Source organism: Astatotilapia calliptera, chromosome 3, assembly GCF_964374335.1.
Source record: "Astatotilapia calliptera chromosome 3, fAstCal68.1, whole genome shotgun sequence".
Lineage (NCBI taxonomy): Eukaryota > Metazoa > Chordata > Actinopteri > Cichliformes > Cichlidae > Astatotilapia > Astatotilapia calliptera.
Window position 1 is genome coordinate 64,664,248 of NC_137424.1, and position 23,466 is coordinate 64,687,713.

The following is a 23,466-nucleotide window of genomic DNA, read 5'->3' on the forward strand; positions in this document are numbered from 1 at the left end:
TAGAGGCAGATTACTGCAATCTAGACCAACGTAGTGTGTTATTAGTATCTCGGTAGAAGCAGATTACTGCAATCTAGACCAACGTAGTATGTTATTAGTATCTCGGTAGAAGCAGTTTATTTAACACCCTGGAATTCAGCCTCAACTTATGTTGTTAGTATCTTGCGCCAAAAACCAGACACCGACAAATTTACTGTGAAAATACATGTGACTCAGTGAACAGATTAATTTGGAAAGCCCAATATGCACATTTGGTATTTATAATACAACAGGCTGTGCTTACCTTTCTGTCTTAGGCCGGCCTTCTGTTCACTTTGCCCCACGATCTCACCAAAGGTCAAATCTGCACCTCCTCAGCACACCAAAGATCCGGGTCACACGGCACCAAGTTGTTGAAAATAAGCAGTTCTTTAAATCTTTGGGCTGAAGGAAGGACAATACTCGGTGTATAAATGCTCAATCAACAATCATTTATTTGCGTACAATTCAACAATAAGAGCATTAGAACGTCCGGACGGGAGAGATGCTACCAGAGGGTCAGGCACATGTCTCAAAATGGTGACGGGTTGCTCAGCTTTTTATAGTCTCTAGTGGCCCCCAGCTAGTCGTAAAAGCCAAAACATCACATTTTTTCTCTGTTACAGCGCCTACGTTATGACCTCGGCAGTTGTTTCTCTGCTTTCTGTAAGGTGGGGGTGTGGAATGTGGTCTGTCTATCTCCCCTGTCTTTAGACACAGAGTCTCCTGCTTACAACCTTCTTTTCATGATTCAACAATTAAGCATGTCAAGAAAACAGTGTAACACATTCCCAGCAGATCAAGGATACAGAGTGATGCACATTTATCTAATGAACTAATATGTGAATATGTTCTGTTAACTCAAAAGTATAATGAGAACTAAACTACATACAGATCACACACTCTATTTTAAAGGATATACTATGATCTACAGCAGTATTCTAATTCAACTACTTTGATTACATATATAAGGTAACATATAATAACAGAATAATATCACAATATATATATATATATATATATATATATATTGTCAGAACATGTGATCAATATATAAGCGTAAAAGAAATTTCCATCACAATATATTACAAGTAGTAATTTAATAATTCAATCACTGTATTGAATAAAGAGCTAGATTAGATTAGATAAAACTTTATTAAGCCCTCGGGTGGGTTCCTTTGGGAAATTCAGCTGACATGCATTATACATTGCAAGTAAGATAGTGAAAGCAGGAAATGTCACGTCCAGAGGAATCATTCATTATGTTGTGTTTAAAACTAAACACAGACTTCTTTTGTTTGAAGCGTTTATATAACTGCCATGCTCTCTCCCTTTTACAGTTTCAGAAGAAAATAAACACCACCTACATCATCCCTTACCCAAGACCTGCCATTGTAACTCAACCTGTTGACATACATTACAACTTCTGCAAGTTAAAACCACTGTCCCCTGAGGAGACTCTTGAAGAACAACTTCTGCTGGAGTCCTTTGCTTGGCCTGAAACCCCATCTTTACCATCACCTCTTTTTATGAATAGCAGCAGTGATCCAGCCCACAGCACCTTCACCATTCTCCCCAGGAAGAGAGAGGGACAGTGGCAAATAGGGGATAAACTGGAGGCCCTGATCAAAATATATGACTTCATGGGCCGTCCAAAGAAGTATGGGGCAGACGTCTTACTTGCCCGGCTGCACAACCCCACCCTTGGTGCTGGTGTTGCAGGACAAGTGGTGGATCATCTCAATGGTTCCTACTCTGCTGTATTCTCTTTACTCTGGGAAGGAAGCGCACAGGTTGAGGTGATGATAAAACTTTTAATTTTTATTGTTACTGGAGTTGTTGCTGGAGTCACTAAGAGTTTATCTATGTATTTGTAGTTGCTAGCAGATTTAAGATCGGAATGCTTAATTTATCCCATATTCGTGAAGTTTATTGTTGCATCAACTGAAATGATAATGAAATAAAAAGAAAAAAATAATAACAAAAAACAATAAGACTAGCAATAATAAAATAGAAATAAAAACTAAAAATAAAATAAAATAAAATGTGTGTATCTTAGTGGTCAAGGGCCATTCTTTATGTTGATAGCTAGAGAATAAAATAAGTGTATGAGCAAAGATAAGTGATTAAGAAAATAGCACATCACTCTGTGATGACTAATATTTCTGTAGTAGCAATATTTAACTGGATAATGAGGCACTTAGCTTTGAGGGACACTTAATGACTACATACTTAATGCTGTGCTAAAGCACCAATGCCAAACATTCTTATTGTAGACAGTATCTTAGCTGTTCCCTGCACCTAGTGCTCCACTTACCACAGGAACCACTGTTACCTTCCCCCTCCACATCTTCTCAAGCTGTTCTCTGAGCTCTGAGCCCTTGGTATTTCTCCAGCTTCTCATATTCCTTCCTGATGTGGCTGTCATTCGGAATCGCTACATCTATCACTACGGCCTTCTTCTTCAGTTTGTCTACCAGCGCTATGTCCTGTTGGTTAGTGTTAAGCCTTCTCCTGGGCAGGGGGGGGGGGGGGGGGGGGGATTTTTACAATACAACAACTCAATGATGGAGGAGGCAAGACAGAATCCCTTCACATAAGTAAGATACTTACTTAATCCCTAAGGAAATTATGTGGCATTGGAACCTTGGCAGATGATGAGCAGTGGAGGTGGACAGTCTCAGGCTCAAAAGATATGAGAGGCTTGAACTCATCTGGAATGGGAAATAGGCTCGAGCTCACCTTCAGGGTCAAGGCGCACAGGACCCACAGGTGTGTGCAAGTGGCTCAGGTTGTGTGTGGATTCATGGACGTGCGGTCTCCCCAGGATGTGGGAAGCCTCAGAGTAAAGAAAGCTAATGGTCACAGGAATAAGAGGTGACACATCAGGAGACGCGGTGCTTCCTGGTGCCAGATCAAAGGTTCAGACCTATCCTGGCCTGCAGGGACTATTTATATCAACAACTTCACATTTACTGTAGCACAATGAAGTTCTGTCTTGCTTAATAATATTTAACAGTTCCATGTGCCAGATACATGTTATATATACTTCTGTGAGACCCAAATTTCCAAACTTTGATTAATTGTCCTACCAGGTGACACTGGTTCATCCCAGTGAGGCAGTCACAGAGCTGCGCAGGGTGAACATAGAAGAACCCGACAGGATCTACTTCAAGAGTCAGTTCCGCTCGAGCTTGCTCACTAGAACAACCACCTGTAACGTATGTTTACGTCCAACCCAGCCTGTGTGCAACTACACAGATTTACGTACAGGTGAGCCATGGTTCTGCTATAAGCCAGAAAATATGAGTTGTGACACCAGGATCAGCAACTACAATGGAGGATATAAAGAAAGCCTGACAACCATGGAGAAGCTTTTTCAGAGGTGAGCATTACCTGTGGTGTTCAATTTTTAGAGTTACTAAAATTAAAAATTAATACAAGGGAAAATAAGTGCTACTCTGCAAATGCTTTCAAAACACATGAAATAAATTCCCTCACTTTTTAATATTTGCTAGAGAGGGAATTATGTAGCTTGCTACCTGGAAAAATGTTCCATATTTTCTCAATCTTGTCTGAAGCTCAATGATTGGTAGTTTATAACTCGAGCTATTTTTGCTGCCTACTGAGCCTAAAATTTTCATTGTCAGTAGTTGTGTACCATTGTTACCTAAATATGACAATGATAAAAATTTGAATTTGATTGACAGTATTTAATACGTCTCTCTAGTTTAAAAATCATTTTAATATTTTCCAATTTTTTTGAAAAGATTTTATTGTGTGTACTTTCCTCAGCGGCGTAAACATGAAAGTCTCCATTCCAGCTTCAGGTCCTGCCAATGTCACTGTTTTTCCAAAGCAGAAAGGTAAAAATACAAATCTTACTGCTAACATCTATATCTTAATCTCCATCTCTATATCTTCCCTGGCCTCTCTGTGGGGATGGTTTTCGCTCTGTGTCTTAGTGCGATGACACACAGTTTGTGCTCCAATGGTCAAACTTTAAATACGTATTTGTATTCGTTAGTTTATGGTACACATCAACTTTTAAATGTCCCTCATTACTCGTGGAAGCCTCACAAGAAGGCTAACCTGCCACCTTTTTCCTTGGTGAACATGATGTATTGTTCCACTGAGTAAATGTGATCAGTGTTTCGTGGTAAGTCTTGAGAGTTGATTTTCACCAACATGCCTGAACGAGGCAGCATGGTGGTGCGATGATTAGCAAGAAGGTAAAAAGGTCCTGAGTTCGATTCCAACACCTGGCTGTGGCCTTTCTGTCTGGACTTTGCATGTTCTCCCCATGTTTGCATTGGTTCTTTCCGGGTACTGCGGCTTCTGACCACAGTCCAGGGTGAATCTGGGTGCAAATGGTTGTTCGTCTCCATGTGTTAGCCCTGTGACAGACTGGCGACAAGTCGAGGGTATACCCTGCCTCTCGACCTAACTGGAATAGGCTCCAGCCCCCCCAGGACCCTGAAAAGAATAAGCAGGAGAGAACAGATGGATACCTGAACCAATGATTTTATGGTGTTCCAGTGTAGGACAGCAGAGCTCTCTTTCTCACTCACCATTAACAAATTGACTGCAATGGGTGAAATTGGGGAAGCCATCGTGCACCCATAATTCTCCTTGTAGTATTGACCGTCGTATGTGAAATAGGTGGAACCCTGACACAGAACTGACATTTACACATTCTCTACTGATTAGAGATAGACTGTATTGAATGAGTCCAGACACTCACACAGAATACCAACACACCGACTTGTTGCCAAAAAGCTGCCGGGAAATGATTTTCCAGGCAGCCCGCCCATATAACCCTATGAGAAGGCATATGGGATATGATAAAAGTCGTGGCGGGGGTGTGGTTTGTTGGCCTGCTGCAGAGGAGGGGTGACACAGTGAGCGGGGAGGCAACAGGTGTACAGGACTGCTTTAATGAGGGAGATGTCTTTTTTTGTTCCCACAGTGAGATGGAGCAGATGATGCTGGCAGAGAGACGGAGTGGCTGCGTTCAAGGCGGGTGCCAAAAAAAACGCAGATTATTGTCAAAATAAAAAGACACTAAGCATAACATGTGTGTGTGTGGGTCCTGTGTCACAAGTGCTGTTGTTGAAATTCAGGGCCAAAACGCATAGAGTTAAGGTGGCAGTTAGCCCGCGCCTGTCGCATCCCCTTATTTTGGGCACGGATTGGTTCCACAGCTTATTGGGGCAGTACGCGGGGATGCGATCGCGGTCTGTAAATTCGTGTGATGTTTGCGCGGCGCTGAGCAGTGATGTGGGGTCGACTGACACCGACTCTGGGGGGGAGGAGGTGGACGGGACTTCTACAGAAGCCCCACTGCCTCCCGTTATGCACCCCACTGAAGATTTTCCACTAGAGCAGTCTCGGGACGACACCCTATGCTCAGCCTATGACCAAGTGATAGATATTGATGGTCGCTTGGTGCGCCCTGACGCTGCGCGGACTTACCCTCATTTCCAATTGCGGAACGATCGGCTTTATCGAGTGAGCCGCGACACTCACACTAATGAGATCCGCACCCAGTTGTTGGTGTCGCAAAGCCGCCGGGAAACAATTTTTCAGGCGGCTCATTCGAACCCCATGGCAGGGCATTTGGGTTGTGAGAAAACTCTGGAGCGCATAATGGCCCGATTCTATTGGCCGGGAATTTGGGCCGACGTGCGCCGCTGCTGTGCGTTGTGCCCAGAATCCCAGCTGGTTAACCAGCTGTTTTATTGCAAGTTTTATTGCTACAAACAGGTTAAGAATAGACTTTGTTTGTTTCTTTTTCATATTAAGTAAAAAACACACACAATTGTCTGTTTTACTGCTTACCAGGTCAGTTAGAGGTGAACAGCAGTAGTGTGGAGTCTGAACCGTCTGGCTATTACTACCAGGGTGTGTGGCGAGCACTAGATGGGACCACCGTTCATCAGTTCAACACTTCCTCAGCCATCACTCAGTGTCTGAAAGGAAAGCTGGTCCATATGTATGGAGACTCCACAATGAGGCAGTGGTTTGAGTACCTTAATGCAGCACTACCAGGTAGCTGCTCTGCAAATCTGGCAAACAACAATATTTTATTTACACTATTTTATTTATGTAGTTTAACTTATTCCCTTTGGAATTCTTTTAGATCTAAAGGAGTTTAACCTTCATAGCCACAAATCAGTCGGACCTTTAATGGCCCTGGACTATGCAAATAACATCTTTGTGATGTTCCGCGCCCATGGTCCTCCTCTACGTACTTTCAGTGTCCCATCCATGGAGCTGCATTATATTGCCAATGAGCTGGACAATGTGCTTGGAGGCACTAACACTGTAGTAGTTTTTGGCATCTGGGCACACTTTGACACTTTCCCTGTTGGGTTCTACATCCGTCGACTGATGTCCATCCGCAGTGCAGTGGTACGGCTACTGTCCAGGGCTCCAGGCACAGTGGTTGTCATTCGGACTGGAAACCCCAAACCTTATACAAGTCTTGGTGCATTTGTCCACAGCGACTGGTACACTTTTCAGCGGCTAAAGGCACTCAAGGCTATATTCAAAGGATTGAATGTCCATCTGGTGGATGCCTGGGAGATGGTTCTGGCCCACCACCTGCCACACAGCATGCACCCACAACCTCCAATTATCAAGAACATGATTAATGTTTTCTTGTCATACATATGTCCGCCAAAGGGCGGATTCACTAGTTGGGCCGACTTCCTCATTTTAGGTTTGAAAGCATTTAGTGGGTAAAGGTGAATGCTAGGACATGAATTGAGCTGCGGTTTCGGGAAGACCTCGAAGTGGTTTGGCGATGGCTCCCGGGCCTGGCAGATCCCCATGCACTAAATAAGTGTTACAGTTTTTTCTGAATGCTTAAACCCTAACTGTGATTCCTGTAGCACAATCTCTAAAACTATTCAGACTTATAGCAAAACCACTCACTGAGTTTGCAAAACTAAAAGCACAAAAACTGCTTTGCACTCAGTTTGCAATTTTGTAACGCACACTTTGCAAAACTGTAGGCACAATTCACTGCACAACACTCAATTACCAAATTTCCAACACACTCCTAGCAAAAGTATACACATGTATGGCTATCATTAACACTAATTCGCCAACTGTCTGGCACACTTTCACATGTGAAAACTTTTTTAGATAATTAGTTCACTTTGCAATCAGCCTAAGCACTATAATACAGGTAAGCTGTGTGTGCGGAGTACAATGGAGGGAGCAGAAAGAGTGAGAAGTAGAGGAGGCCGAGGAAGAGGACGTGGAGGTGAAGAAGTAGGATGAAGAGGATGACAAGGACAAGCAGGAGCAAGAGGAAAACGAGGAGGGGGGAGAGGAAGATGAGGAGGGGGGAGAGGAAGGGTAGGAAGAGTAAGAAATAGAATTGCTGATGACATGTAATCAACCGTGGAAGGACCCTGAGGGTAGCTGGCCAACGGGTCCAGCCTAACTCGAGCCGCTACACTGTAGCAAGTACCATAAGGACATCTTGAAATGAGAATCGGTTAGTACAGTCACTTCGCACAAAGATTTGTAGCACTGCCGTATGCCAATGAGAAACACACCAATACCATTGATGTAAAAATACTGAAATTGTTACTTTACAGAATTGCTAGGTGACCAGATGCTGGGGGCAGAGGAAGCATGTTCACTGCAGACCAAGTAACCCATATAGTCATTATGGCGATTGCAAATAATCCTATACTTGGAAATAAACACTTGTGTTTGTTTTGATGTGTTTGAATAAACACCAGTACTTGAAGTTTGGATCCCTCTATGCTTATGGATCTATGACAGAAGTATGAGCTCAAACTGACATAGCCTACCTTGTGCACAGAGACAGCAAAAGCCAGATGTGTTTTGTATTCATACCATCAGTGTGCAGTTGGCGCATTGTGTGCTTAGTAGATGATGGCTTGTGTGTACTGTTTGATACGGAAACACCATTTTTACGAAGGTGTGAAGAGTTAACCTAGCTGTGTTCGCGTTTGCAAGAGAACTACAATGTTTTGATTATTGGGTGACAGGTTTTCTTATTTGTGTGAAGAGTTTTGCAAAATTAGCCAATAGTTACAAAAAATGTGCTTAAGCAATCAGAAAAAACTGTAAGAAGTTAAAGAATTGAGAACAAGGAGGGAGGGTGCGGCACATAAACAAGAATGAACAGCTTGCAGAACTGGGGGAACCTATATAGATGACAAACGGAAGGAGCGTGTTTGGAGGCGTGGTCCCCTGAAATTCCGACACATAATCTCCAATAGATGTGTTTCAGTACTCCATTTATAAACATATTCGATTCTCATCTAATCTATCTACTTCACTCTTCACAGTGCAGTTTATGAAAACATTACTCCAGTTTTCACAGTTCCAATGTGATGTTAACTCTTGCATTCTCTTAGACTTCAATTGGGGCTTTTTTTCTATTAGTGCTTTTATATTTACAATTCAAAAATTCTGCTATCCCTTTTATATTTTCTGTTTCTTTCAATATTCATAATATTAAATCAAAACCCATTTAAAAAAGCCAGTTTTACTTTTTAGTTATTATACCAAACATAAAATAGTAACATGAGGGGTTAAAAATGAAAAACAACCAGCAAAGCTGACATGTTCTAGTGTGTTCCTAAGATGGGAAGAACCTGAAATATTATGCTTTCTCTAAATGTGATTTTCAAATTCAAATTCAAATTCAAATTTTATTTGTCACGTACACAGTCATACACAGTACGATATGTAGTGAAATGCTTGGACAACTGCTCGTGACCTAAAGAGAACAAAAAAGGAAAAGGCTATGAATAAGATAGGAAATAAATATGAAAAATTAAAAAGGGTAAATTTAACTAGGAAGGAATAAAATATAAATTAAGGTTAAAAATGAAATAACTGTACAACACAAATTAGAATGAAGGGTAAATTTAACTGGGAAGAATAAGATAAAGATAAATATATAAATTAAAGTTGAAAATAAAATAACTGTACAACAAAATACACAATATAGAACTATATAAGAATGTATGAAGAAATCTAAATATAAATAAATATATACACAATAACAGCAGCTGTACAAGTATTAACCGGAAATGAAGAATATAGTGACCAGTGTTGTGCAAAACCAAAGTCCAGAAAGTCCAGTGTGTGTGTAAGAACCATATGTGTGGGTCAGTACTGTGTGGTGGTGTGATTGAGAGACCGTATCGCCTGCGGGAAGAAGCTCCTCCTCAGTCTCTCTGTGTTGGTCTTCAGGGAGCGGAATCGCTTTCCTGACCTCAACAGAGAGAACAGTCTGTTGTTGGGATGGCTGAGGTCCTTCACGATCTTCCTGGCCTTGGTCCAGCACCGCCTGCTGTAGATTGAGTGCAGGTCAGGGAGCTCGGAGCGGATGGTGCGCTCAGCTGACCGCACAACCCTCTGTAGATTTTATATAATTATGTGTTTCCATCATGCGGGTCAACAAATTACATCACTTGGATTTGGTGCTTCACTGAAGGTTCAACCCATTATGTTCTTTTTATAATAGGCCTAGTTGTCAGTGTGGAGAGAGGCCGGTAAGGAAGCAGACCAAAGTTATCCTCCAAATCTGTGTCACAGCTTACGTCCATCCAGCTGGTTATTATGGTTGACTGCCAGCCCTGAATTTGTTTCTTGATTTTGCAAAATTTTGTAATTCTGTGTCTGAGAATGCCTCACACACTTTCTTCTTTTGTTTCCACATTGCAGTCTGTTTGGAAACCAAAGTGGGGTTTTTTTCCTATTCACTGAACTTAGCTGGAGTGGACTGGTGATTACTAAACAATATTATTTTTTTCTAAATAAACTGAAGTATCTCAGACATGATTTGTTGAGACTTGACTTGAGTCTGAAGTAGTTTTTCCTTTCTTCTTGCATTGTGCTTGCTAATTTGTGTCTGAAAGGTGTTTGGAAAATGTCATGTGACTATGTGGTGTATGAATTATTTGGAAAGGTTGTTCAGAGTTGATTATTTGGTTGTTTTTTTTAAATATCATTTTCACAATATACAGACAGATATATATTGTTACATTAGCTTGCCAATTATGTCCAGAAGTGAAGTTAAATAAATAAAACTGCTTTGAAAAAACAAAATTCTCTTTGTTTTTGCGAGTTACCACACAGGAGCACCATTTTTGGAGTTATAGTAACAACAAATGTACATACTACGCAATCAAGGGAATACTTTGCGCAGCATGTCATGTGTTTTTTCTGTTGTAAAGTACATGTTAAATTATAATAAAATAATACAAAATAAGCATTTAATTAAAATAGAATTAATGCCATATGTTTTCTTTCACTTTTTTTTCCAAATGCCAACAGCACCGTCACCCTTGTTCTTGATCCTACCAGTGACTCCCATTCATAAAAATCTCCAGCTCTGGCTACTCGAGATACTAGAGCTACAGATGCCGACAGAATAAATGTCCTCTCAGTGTTGACTGCAATAATTCAATACGTCCTAGTTGAAAGCACTAGACGCTGCAAGCATTTTTTGACTTTTTTCTTTGTTCATGTTAGTCCAAGTAAGTAAAGTTCTTCTTTAGGACCTTAGGATAAATCATATTACGATAAATAGTAGGATTGTAAAATTTTAGATTTTCAGAAAAAAAATAACTAGATCAGAAAAGCATCTATGAAGTGAAACAGTTGGTGTAACAAACCTGGAAGCAGTTTTACATCAAATGAACAACCTAAAATATTACCTGTTTGCTGCACTCTGCACATTTCTGATTTTGGTCCAGTACAGTTTTTATGCCTTAATTATAAAATCAATTTTTTCCACCTGAAATTAAAACTTTAGTCACCATCTTTGCAATTAAATAACTTAACATTTCTGTTCAGGATATTTATAAAATCCACTTATTTTACAATAATAATTTATAATTATATGATAATATCTACCGCCTGGGAGCTTGAGGGTCCTGCGCAGTCGCTTAGCTGGTCCTGTTACCTTCACCCTCCACATCTTCTCCAGCTCTTCACTGAGGCCTTTTTATTTCTCCAGCTTCTTGTGTTCCTTCTTCCTGATGTTGCTGTCGTTCGGAACCGCTCCGTCTATCACTACGGCCGTCTTCTTCTGTTAGTTGTGTAAATACACAACTCAGAGCCATGGGGGTCATTTCACCAGAGAAGTCTGATTATCATCAAAGTCAGACTGAAGACAAATTCAGACTAAAACTAAACCAGAGGAGAATAAAACTGTGGGAACTGAAGTCTTTCCCTGATTTCCGAAATGTTTGTTATGAAGTTCATGCAAGGCAGTGATATCCTCTGCTCTGAAATGAGTGAATCTGTCTGTGAGTCCACATTTAACAGAGTTGCAACACACTGACTAAGAGTCAGTCAACATCCTTTAGCATGATCTCTTTTTGCTTGTATGGTGTTCACCACAGCAGAAACAGATGCCCCCTGCTGTCTGTGTGTGCAGTTCAACACTCAACTATTTTTAAAAATCGTTATTATACATATGAATCTCATTTTCTAGCATATAAGGTCTATCTTGCTTACATTAAAGGGCGGTAAACCAATTCACAGTGCTGTAAAAAGTATTTAGCCTCCTCCTGGTTTCTCAGTTTGCTGCATATTCTGCAAAGCAGAGTGGGTAAAATTCCTCCACAGTGATGTGAAAGACTCATTTACAGTTATTACAAATGGCTGATTGCCCCTGCCAGTAGTGACATAACCATATAGCAGGTTTGGGGGAGGATTACTTCTTCACGTGGCCCCAGGAAGGTAGGATAATTTTTTTCCCCTTAGCAAATGAAATCATCATTTCAAAGCTGCATTTTCTATTTACTTGGATTATACTTGTCAATTTGATTGAGGATTTCAAACATGCAAGTGTCTCAAACAAATTTTAATATCTTATGTGTAGTCTCCTCCCCCATTTTGTGCACTTTCAGTGTTGATTTAATAATAACTGAATGTGGATTTAAGGCAGTTCACACATGAACAGTAGAGAGCAGCAAACCTCCAACTCTGCGTCCAGTCTGAAGGATGAGGCAGATGGGCTGAAGCAGAAAACCTGCGATTGAACAGTGGAGACTGTGTCCAGTTAGACAAGAGTACAAGTGCTCACAGCACCCCAACGCACCAAGAAGAAGCAGCTCTTCAACGCTACTGCTACTTCCGACGAAGATGAACGTGTCCAGAAGAGCCGTGCTGGGTTTGATTCTCCTTTGTCTGTCACCATCATCTTCTGGAGGTGAGGTTTTTCATTAGAATGATGTAAATCAGCTCTTTTGGCTGAATGTCTGATGTCAGACTTGCAGCCAGCAGCGACACATGTATATACAGAGATGCGTATTTCTCCTACTTTGTACTATGTTAGATACTTCGTGTGCTGCACTTAGTGTTTGGATTTTGACAGAGCGTGTTTGTCTTAGTGATAAATATCAACAGGTGGAGGACAGACAGGTGTTAAGTTCACACGTGTGAGTAATGAAAACCATCTGAAGGATCTATCAGGAATCACCACGACAAAAATATCTAATCAGCAGAGCCTCAATTTGAATCAAATGCAGAAGAAAAATCAGAATGCTTTTCAATGTGGAGCACAATGCTGATCTTTTTCATCAAAACTCATTGATTCAAGATCAATTTTCCTTAATAGGCATTAAAGGGGGAATCATGAAATATTTTTTTTATTTTTTATCATGAAAAAAATATCAAAAGCGATGAGACACATGTTTCTGTTGGATCTGTGAAGATACTCTCAGCTCGGAAGGCTTTTAATTCAAGTGATTTTAATTCAAAAATGTTTCATTTTTGGGATCTTTCCATATCAGTTCGTTAAATACCTCTCACCCGATCATCCCAGATTTGCCGGGAAAAAATTAAGGCAAATATAAACTTCTCAATGTAAATTATGCAAACTTTTAGGTCCCTGTTGTAATAATTTTTTGTTTGAGAAAATTGAATGTTCGATTACATATGAGCAGGTATCAGGGTGTTGTTGGAAATTTTGCTGATACTCTTTGTAGAGGATATTTTAAAATTCTTTTATCTAAAAAAGCACTTTAAGGGACATCGCATGGCTGTATGAATGTGAACTCTCAATGTGAACAATTGAAATCACAGTGTAGCGGGGATTGATATTTTATGCACAAATTTCCATATTTAAGGCATAAACTTCTACTGTGCAAATCGTTGTTAATGGTTTTACAGATTTTAAAGCTTAAAAGTACAAAGGTCCAGCTTCAGTGTGATATTCCCCAGGTGTTCACAGAAATTGAAATCATTCTAGTTTCTGTTAATATAATATAGTGTCTGAAAATTGATTTTTGACATTTTGGCATTTATTTATACATTTTCTATTAGTGTTGTAAGAGTGTTTTTTTCTGTGTAATTTTTTTTCAGGCAAATTGATGATGGGAGAGGAGAGGCTTTTTCTTTTTTTAAATTAAATTGATGCCTTTGTCTTTGAATTATCTCCATACTTTCAACTACTAGTCTTTACCTGATTGTGTCTAAAGCTCACATGTGATTTTCATTTAAACTATGTTTACTGCAGTCCAGCTCAGGTACAGGTAACTCTAATGGTACCTGTAGATTTGGGGTGAAGTGGGTGACTCATCCTATCTGAGACACATCATGTTGGGTCTAAAAGCTTTTGACAGGAGACTGCTGGAACCAGACATTTCAGGGTTTTTTTGCTGCAATGTAACATGTGTACAAAAACAACTGAGCAGGAAGTTTCTGTTTGAGGGAGGGAGACATATTTTCCAGTGTTACTTGATCTAATGGATTCTTACATGTAAAAGGTTTAAATTTATATTTCATTTCTATCTGTGTCGTGGGCAACCGATTCTCTCTGAATGTTTCTCCTCATGTGATTCTCAGTAATTGTATTAATATTCAGCATGCACTGTATTCTGGTTTGTTTGGTATCAGCTGTAACTCCAGCTTACTAGTCTGTGTTGTATTTTTTGTCTCTTTCAGACTCCACAACCCTCAAGATTTTTCCTGGAGATAATGTCATTCTGCCATGTCACGTTCCAAATGATATATCAATTGGGGCTGTGATGTGGACCAGGTCTTACTTGGATTCAAAATATGTATTTTTTTACCAAAGCAATGCGTCTGATCCAGACACTCAGAAGTCAGCTTCTCTGAGTCGCATATATCTGCTGCATACAGACATGTGGAATGGTCAATTGTCTTTGTATATAGTGGAGGCGACATTTGCTGAGATTGGAACGTATGAGTGTCATGTCGCCCAGACAGGAACAAACAACTCTAAGGCGGCCATTTTGAAGACCAAGCCAATCAACACTCTCAATCTGACAATGGGTGAGTTTGTAGAAAAAATTAATCTTCTTCCTGGAAAACAAGTTCAACATATCCAGATGATCTTTTCCTTTATTTGGCTTCACATGAAGGTGGTTATTATATCAGTAAGTCTACACTGTATTTATTAAACTAGCTGCTTTAAACAATCAGAAATATTAACATGACCAAATTGATGTCACCAGTAATTCAATTCAAATCAACTTTATTTATATAGTCACAACAACAGTTGCATTGAGGCACTTTATACTGCAAGGTAAAGACCCTACAATAATAAAAAGACAAGAGAGAAAATATGATATATGACCCCCTATGAGCGAGCACTTCGGTGACAGTGGGAAGAAAAAAATATTAACAGGAAGAAACCTCCAGCAGAATCAAATTCAAATTCAAATTCAAATTTTATTTGTCACGTACACAGTCATACACAGTACGATATGTAGTGAAATGCTTGGACAACTGCTCGTGACCTAAAGAAAACAAAAAAGGAAAAGGCTATGAATAAGATAGGAAATAAATATGAAAAATTAAAAAGGGTAAATTTAACTAGGAAGGAATAAAATATAAATTAAGGTTAAAAATGAAATAACTGTACAACACAAATTAGAATGAAGGGTAAATTTAACTGGGAAAGAATAAGATAAAATATATAAATTAAAGTTGAAAATAAAATAACTGTACAACAAAATACACAATACACAGTATAGAACTATATAAGAATGTATGAAGAAATATAAATAAATATATACACAATAACAGCAGCTGTACAAGTATTAACTGGAAATGAAGAATATAGTGACCAGTGTTGTGCAATCCACATTATGTCTTGTGCAGTGCAAATATGCTTAAAGTGATTTAAGTGATGAAGTGAAAACAATGTCCAGAAAGTCCAGTGTGTGTGTAAGAACTGTATGTGTGGGTCAGTACTGTGTGGTGGTGTGATTGAGAGACCGTATCGCCTGCGGGAAGAAGCTCCTCCTCAGTCTCTCTGTGTTGGTCTTCAGGGAGCGGAATCGCTTTCCTGACCTCAACAGAGAGAACAGTCTGTTGTTGGGATGGCTGAGGTCCTTCACGATCTTCCTGGCCTTGGTCCAGCACCGCCTGCTGTAGATTGAGTGCAGGTCAGGGAGCTTGGAGCGGATGGTGCGAGCTCCCCCCTAACTCAGGGAGGGGCGGCCACATGCCATGACCAGTTCTGGGTGAGGGGGGTAAGATGCTGCGAAAGACAGCCAGAGATTAATAATAACTAATAATTAAATGGAGAAAGGTGTTTAAAAACATCCAGCATAAATAAGAGAGGATTCAGGTGATCCAAACTGGGAGCTGATTCCACAGAAGAGGGGCATAAAGGCTGGCTCCCATTCTACTTTTAAATACTCTAGGAACAATAAGTAGGCCTGCAGAGCGAGAGCGAAGTGCTCTAATAGGGTGATGTGGTACTACAAGGTCATTAAGATAAGATGGGGCCTGATTATTTACGACCTTGTAGGTGAGCAGCAGTACTCAGGATGTACTTTGTAGGACATCCTGATAATAATGAATTACAGTCGTCCAGCCTGGAAGTAATAAATGCATGAACTAGTTTTTCAGCGTCACTCTGAGACAGGATATTTCTAATTTTAGAGATGTTGCGCAAATGGAAGAAAGCAGTCTTACATATTTGTTTATTATGTGCACCGAAGGACATGTCCTGGTCAAAAATGACTCCAGGGTTCCTCACAGTGTTACTGGAGGTCAAGGTAATGCCATCCAGAGTAAGAATCTGGTTAGATACCATATTTCTAACATCTTTAGGGCCGAGTACAATAACCTCAGTTTTATTGGAATTTACACAGCCTTTACCACAGAGCCTCACTTCCCTCCATCACAGACATTGATCACACCTGCTGCATCTGCAAAGCAACCACAGTTGTGGAAGACCCTACACACCCCTCCTACACACTCTTTACCCTGCTGCCTTCTGGTAAGAGGTACCAGAGGTACCGGACCCTCATTGCCAGACTGCAAAACAGTTTCTTCCCCATGTCAGACTCCTGAACACTCAATGAGTGGACTGACACACACACACAAACACACACACGTTCATACAGGTCACTACTTCAAGCACTTATCTGCCCAGCCTCATACACACACAGTGCTCAGTCTTTTGCACAACCCACTGTCATTGTTGCAGTGTCTGCACCGTCTTGTGACTGTATCAGTCTGTTGTGCCTGTTGCGCTGTCTTTGTTTTGTTTTTTTGCGATTTTTGCATACAGTGGTCGCTCGTTCATCAAAGGAGTTACGTTCTAAAAATAACCTGTGATAGGTGAAATCTGCATAGTCAGCTTTATTATTATTTTTTAACAATTTTATAGATGTTTTAAGGCTGTAAAACCCCTAACTACACACTTTATACACTTTTCTCAGACAACCTTGAACATTTTCACACTTTTCTGTCTTGTTTAAATACTCTCAAAGTTCAAACCTTGGTAGAAAAAAAAGTATTATAGAATGAAACCAAAGATCAAACCCTGTTTTCAGGTCCAGAACATGAGAATAGAGCAGCTGCCAGAGAACTCAACATTAATGAATCAATGGTATGGAAGTAGAGGAAGCAAGAAGAATGAGTTGAGTAAAGTTTGACTTATCTGACTGTTTTGTTTTCCATAATGCGCCTCACAATACGGAAAATACGGTAACTTCTACCTTCCTTTAGCATGTCCAGAAGTCCAACTTTTTGTGCAATGGTTAGCATCTTCCTCTGCCTTTTGGGTGCTAGCGCAGGTGCCTTTGACGGTGCAAAATGTTTCGTCTACATTGTTGTGTTTGCTGGGGAGAAAACTTACAAACATACTGTACAGCACTTGAGGGCGACACTGCCAGATTATTGACAAGCTGAACGCATTCTGTACTGTACTGGAGACACGGCATGGAGGAGATTGATTGACAATGGTCTACAGCCAATCAGGACACAGAACAAATTGCACTGTTAAAAAAAATAAATAAAAAAAAAGCATGCAAAATGACACCCCAAAAAAATCTGCGAAACAGCGAAAGGTGAACCACGTTATAGCGAGGGACCACTGTATTGCACTTTATGTAGTCCTTTGTGAAAAACACTGGAGCGCACTACCTGCAATACCTACATTATCCTCTAATCACCCTAATAGAATATTACAGTCAACAGTACTGAACACTAGGGATGGGTATCGTTTAGGTTTTATCCGATACCAGTACCAAACCGGTACTTTGGAAACGGTGCCGGTGCTTAAACGGTGCTCGAACCGGTGCTTAAAGAATCAAGAACACAAACTTTGTCCAAAAACCTCTCATGTTCAGCTGTTTTTTGTAAAAAGATAACAATGTTAGCCTTTTCTGCAGCTATGGGGCATATATGGTATCACTCTTGGCTGGAAGCAGTGCTTAATCAATGGAAAAAAAACCACCAACTTTGTCCAAAAACCTCTCATGTTTAGCTGTTTTCCTCTTTTTCTTTGGTCATTTTAGCCTTTTTGGCCAGGGTGAAGGGAGTATCTGCCATCAAACAAGAAGACAGCCGCATGTAACTACGACGGTGTTTGCTAGTTCACCTTACATGCATTAATGTAATAACGTGGTTAGCCTACTCAATGTAAATTACACACGAACAACATTAAGCTACTCACGCAGAGAAGAACGGCTGCTGCTGCCATCATCATCCGTCATCATTTCTGCTACACTGGCAGGGCTAGGGGCCAGGACTCTCCTCTTCGGGTTCATGTTGCTAACTCCGGGTCGATAACAGGCACCACACAGTTGATGTGCTCGGTGTGAGGTCTCGCAGCAAGCTATCAAATACGGTGCATTTCTCAGGTTTTAAAAAAACGCTATGCCAGGTGTTTCATCAGATTCGAGGTGTTACCTCCTTTGCACAGTATCACAGTATCAGCATAATAGCACTTGTTGCAGGCTGCTGAGTTTGCATCTTTTGCTGTGAAGTACAGACAGACTTTTGACCGCTCCGCCTTGGGCATTTTTAATCTGTAGCTCTGCTCTAAATGAACGTACGTACCTGGACCCGCCTACTACGCTTGCAAATGTAAAATGATTGGCTAGAATCTAAAGTGTATGACATCTCAGGAAAAAAAGAAAGCACAGAAATGAAGCACCGGAATGTGCGCTGCTTTTCGGTCTGCCATAATGGCACCGGATACCGGTAGCCATCTCTACTGAATACTGCATTTAGTTCCAGTAGGTCAAGCACAGAGATGAATCCACTGTCAGAGGCCATACGAACCTTAAACCTTTTTAAACCTTCACTAAAGCTGTTTCTGTACTGTGAGCTCTGAAATCTCTTCAGATGATCAGTTTGTTATTTTACAACTACTCTTTTAGTCATTTTTAAGATAAAAAGACATGATGAATGTAGAAATTAATATAACAAAAGAGAAATGTTAAGCAACAATGAACCATAATCCAATAAATAGGAACCTGAGTGACATTTGACCACTCTGGAGCATGTTAGTGTAATTCTGTAATGTAAGTTTCTGTTTGAGGGAGAGCGACATTTTTTCCAGTGTTACTTGATCTAATAGACGATCCTTAGATTGTGACAGGTTTAAATTTATAGTTGATTTCTATTTGTGTTGTGGGGAATCTAAATTATTCTCCTCATGTGATTCTCAGTAATTTTTAAATATTTAGCATGCAGTGTATTCTGGTTTGTTTGGTATCATATTAGCTCTAAACTGTTTTGTGTTGTTTCCTCTCCATTTCAGAACCAATGAAAGTCTTCGCTGCACCTGGAGAAATTGCCATTCTGCCATGCGAGGTTCCAAATAAGGAGTCCATTGGAGCTGTGATGTGGACCAGATCTGTCTTGAATCTAGAAAAAGAACTTTTTTACCAGAGCAATGCATCTGATCCAAGCACTCAGCCGCCACATTATGCGAACCGAGTACGTCTCATGTATACAGACATGCAAAAAGGGAAATTGACATTGTTTCTGTATGGCACGACATTTGATGATGATGGAACGTACGAGTGTCATGTCACCCAGGTAGGAACAAACAACTCTAAGGCAGCCATTTTAAAGACTACGCCCATCACAATCATCAAGCTGACAATAGGTGAGTTTGTAGAAGAAATGAATCTTCTTCCTGGAGCCTGTACTACAAAACAAGTTCAACATATCCAGATTATCTTTTCTTCATTTGGTTTCACATCAGGGTGTTTATTAGATCAGTAAGTCAACACTGGGTTTATTAATCTAGCTGCTTTAAACAATCAGAAGTTCAGTTTCTGTCCAATGTCAGCAGAGTGACTTACAAACACAGTGAAAACTGTCACATTATCTGTTAAAAGGGCTGGGTATCGTCACTGATTGTAATAAAATACAATTCTGATTCAAAAGTCCTGAATCGATTTGATTCGACTCAATTCAATTTAGACTCTGTCAGAACTATTATGCTTCTGGTCATTTCTCAGTGCATACCCATATTTTTATATCTGTGTAGAAAAACAAAGCTGACACTTGTGAGACTTCATCAGAGGTGTAACCATCACAGCAGCATACCTTTGTATCAATGTTACTGAGGATAAAACACAGAATAGCAAATTACCTCCTTAAAAATATTCTGCAGTAGAACAAAAACGGAAGAAAACCCAGAATCAACATATGAACATTACCTGATGCTGCTGAAGTGAAGCAGAGGGCGTAATTTGTAAAAGATGCTGTCGAACCCCGACTTACGAATACCCCATTTAACGAAAAATTCAAGTTACGAAGGCACTGAATGGCAATATTTCTGCCCGTGTTACGGCAAAATGACCGTGTAACGAAATCCACTGGCTCTGATTGGCTGAGCCTACAATGCCTACCGGATCATGTTACAACCCCTTGAACGACCTATTGTTGTTAGCAATTAGCCTATAGCTTATCATTCAGCATCACCTCACTCACTGGGTGCTTCGACTTACGAAAAGTTTCGACTTACGAAAGACCCTCGGGAACAAATTAATTTCGTAAGTTGGGGTTCCACTGTATTAGGCTTTTTTGTCATTAAAAGAAGAAACAAACAAAAAAATAGTGGTGGAGAGCACTGAACAGCAGAGTCGTAAGCGAATCGTGTAATAAACAGAGATTTCTGATGGTAAACGGCTCTGAGTACACTGAGAGAGAGCACTGTGCAGGAAGTAAAGATTTAAACACAAAGATGTAAACATAAAGTGTTTACATCTTTGTGTTTACAACTTTGTGTGGAACAAAATCAATCAATCAAAAATTAATCAATATCGCATTATTCAAACTAAAAATGATTTGAATCTGGAAATTGATTTTTAAACCCACCCCCAATTGTTGGCTTCTGTCCTGAGTCTAAAGACTTGCTTGCTTTGTTGACTATTGATTCTAAATTGGCTGTAGGTGTGAATGTGAGAATGAATGTTTTTTGTGGTTCTGTGTGCCGCCCTGTGATAGGCTGCCTACCTGTCCAAAGTGTACTGATGCTCAAAAGAAGCCAACATGTAAAAACTGCTGTTCCTCTAGGTGTCACTTGAGGGTGGATATCCTCGGTAAATCTTAGATATGGTTGTGTTGAAATATTCCAGCAGATCAGCAGTTTCTGAAAAACTGAAATAACCCAATTGCTGTTGGTGCCACATTAACAGTCACTCATATCACCTTTCTCCCCCATGCCTAGTTTCATTCAGTTAAAACTATGAAAATGGGTGACTAGATGCCTGAACTGATGAGCAGCTGAACATCCTGTACCTAATGAAGTCAGTAATAAAGTGAATGTGAATTTCTTACTGATGCTGTTTTCCAGATAACTGACTGATCAGCCTTAGGTCTGCAATTGAGTTTCACGTGGTGTTGTAGCCCAATAAGAAGTGAACCGCTTTCCTAAAGCTGCATCCAAACTGGAATTGATTAAGTCGTTGCACATTGCTTTGAAGACGACCGGTCACATGCACACATCCCATAATTCCATTGCCTAGGTAACCTCAACTGTATTTACTTCCAGGTCAAACGTCACTCGGTGGTACACTGCATACTGCATTCTCATTGGTAGTAGCTTCAAGCACTCACCGCTCACACTCACCTGTGTTGAAGGTTACTTTGCCTATACTCATCTGAAGTCATCCAATGCCATTAACTTTTCATTGAACCAGAATCCACTGTGAATGTAGCTCAACGCTGAAAACCCAGAGCTGACTCTTTGAGATCCAAAGCTTGCTTTGTAGTACAGGTGTCAGATTGTTGTTGTGAGAAAGGAACATGCATTTATTTATCTTTTAATTTAATTTTATGTATTCTTCTGTAAACATGTTGTTGATGAGACTGCATAAAGCAATAATAGTACAGGGTGGGCCATTTATATGGATACACCGTAATAACATGGGAATGGTTGGTGATATTAAAGTCCTGTTTGTGGCACATTAGTATGTGTGAGGGGGCAAACTCCTCAAGATGGGTGGTGACCATGGTGGCCATTTAGAAGTCGGCCATCTTGGATACAACTTTTGTTTTTTCAATAGGAAGAGGGTCATGTGACACTTCAAACTTATTGGTAATGTCACAAGAAAAACAATGGTGTGGTGTGAGGAGTTTGCCCCCTCACATATACTGATGTGCCACAAACAGGACTTTAATATCACCAACCATTCCCATGTTATTATGGTGTATCCATATAAACGGCCCACTCTGTAGATCATGTCTGACACCTCTCTTCTAATTCTCACCAACAGTACCAGTACCAGAAGGGTTTGAGATTGACCAGAGATTGGAAGCGTGTGATCCAGCTACATTTTTTCAGCCACTTGTTTTTGCTATGGGAGCTACTGTTGTCATCATAGGTATTTTGAAATATTGTGTTTGCTGGCATAAGGCAGCTCCATGCATAGCCAAACTGCTTATTAAAGAATAATTTTTTTCTTCAAACATTTTGAACTTCTTCAGTGTTAGGTTTAGTTATTAATGTATTTCTGTTCATGTAATATTGTTTAACAGTTTGTTAAAATTAACTGTAAAGAGCCCAGGTGGTATGTTATATGTTTTGTGAGGGTTTTTTTGGTCAAACATTGAGGGTTGGCTGTGATGTAGGATTTAGGATGGTGGGAAAGAAAGACAGCAGGCTGAGCTGAAGGTCAGAGAGTTGGAGATGTTAAGATTTTGATTATGAGAGACCAGAATTAAAAAAATAAAAAATAGAAATTAGTACATTAGAGGAACAGGCAAGACAGAGCAGTTCAGAGACAAAAAAAAAGCAAAGTGGAAACAGTGGAGATACAATGTTTATACTGGACAAATGCTTTTGAAGATGGAGGAAGACCACAAAGAAGATTTGTGGATTGAGTGAAGAAGGATAGCAAGAGTGCTAGTGTAATGAGAAGCAGGTAGATGATCCCAAAATAAATTTGCCTTGCCACATGTAGTGTTTCCTGTCTACGTTAGCATTAGTTTTATTGTTTCATGTGCAGCTTCTGAGCTTTCTGAGAAAAAAAAACATGTTGCTTTTAAAAAAAAAAGGAAAACTTTATGTGGTTTTAATACTACACATGATAGCAGTGTGACTAATGCAGACAGCAATCGTAGCAATGGTGGATGAATTTTCTGGTTCTCCAACATCCAAAAAAACCTAAAAATAAATGTAGCTTAGAGTAGTTTTCAAATCCAGGCTGCAGACAATCCAAGTGCACTCTTATTGTTTTTCATGTTGAAATATGTGTAAATGTTCAAATGTAGTCATTAAATGTTTAAATTTCCAGTGTATGTATAAGTGTTGGAAATCACAAAAACTGTTTTCACTGGATATATAATGTGTCTTTTCTGTTTGATTGATATTTGTATCTTTATTTGATTAATTAGATGTAAACATTAAATGCATCATTTGGCCAGAGTCTAGGTTTGTCAGCATGAAGTAAAAATGAAGTTGGGTAAAATGAGGAGTAAACAACCCTGAACAGGAAAAAATAGTTTTTTCCCTTTTTTATGAAAGATAAATATAAATAATGGTCTACAATGAAGCACAGTCCTCAACCCACTGCACTCAAGTAGAGTATTTACCTGTTGCCATGGTGAATCTATTTATGACTATCCGTCGAAGCACTCAGCTTTGAGTGAATCAGCCTTAATCATCCTTCCTAGAACTGCAAACTGTTACATTTTTTTCTAACGTCATCA

The 23,466-nt window shown here is 39.9% G+C and overlaps 2 protein-coding genes across 4 annotated transcripts in view; both read left to right on the forward strand.

The window, feature by feature from the left end:
* Positions 1-10,125, forward strand: part of LOC113019468 (NXPE family member 3-like) — a 31,056-nt gene extending 20,931 nt beyond the window's left edge. For both annotated transcript variants that reach the window (XM_026163207.2, XM_026163208.2), the window contains exons 2-6: positions 1,359-1,817; positions 3,114-3,403; positions 3,814-3,884; positions 5,863-6,069; positions 6,161-10,125. In XM_026163207.2, coding sequence (XP_026018992.2) covers positions 1,359-1,817; positions 3,114-3,403; positions 3,814-3,884; positions 5,863-6,069; positions 6,161-6,765 — 1,632 coding nt within the window. In that variant the 3' untranslated portion in view covers positions 6,766-10,125. The remainder of the gene's footprint in view (positions 1-1,358; positions 1,818-3,113; positions 3,404-3,813; positions 3,885-5,862; positions 6,070-6,160) is intronic.
* A 1,311-nt stretch (positions 10,126-11,436) lies between these two features.
* LOC113019481 (uncharacterized) lies at positions 11,437-23,185 on the forward strand. 2 transcript variants are annotated; one of them, XM_026163232.2, is made up of 4 exons: positions 11,437-12,238; positions 13,975-14,325; positions 19,061-19,411; positions 22,032-23,185. In XM_026163232.2, the coding sequence occupies exons 1-4, from the start codon at positions 12,172-12,174 to the stop codon at positions 22,208-22,210; spliced, it is 948 nt and encodes a 315-aa protein (XP_026019017.1). In that variant the 5' UTR covers positions 11,437-12,171; the 3' UTR covers positions 22,211-23,185. The 2 variants fall into 2 exon arrangements, with proteins under 2 accessions (XP_026019017.1, XP_026019019.1); XM_026163234.2 differs by having other exon boundaries at positions 19,061-19,341.
* The last annotated feature ends 281 nt before the right edge of the window (positions 23,186-23,466 follow it).

What these genes read in the sequence shown, in the direction of transcription:
- LOC113019481 (XM_026163232.2), top strand. Translation starts at nt 12,172, where the DNA reads ATGAACGTGTCCAGAAGAGCCGTGCTGGGTTTGATTCTCCTTTGTCTG. An exon ending in CACTCTCAATCTGACAATGG is followed by an intron (nt 14,326 to 19,060) that starts GTGAGTTTGTAG and finishes TCTCCATTTCAG; the next exon opens with AACCAATGAAAGTCTTCGCT. An exon ending in AATCATCAAGCTGACAATAG is followed by an intron (nt 19,412 to 22,031) that starts GTGAGTTTGTAG and finishes TCTCACCAACAG; the next exon opens with TACCAGTACCAGAAGGGTTT.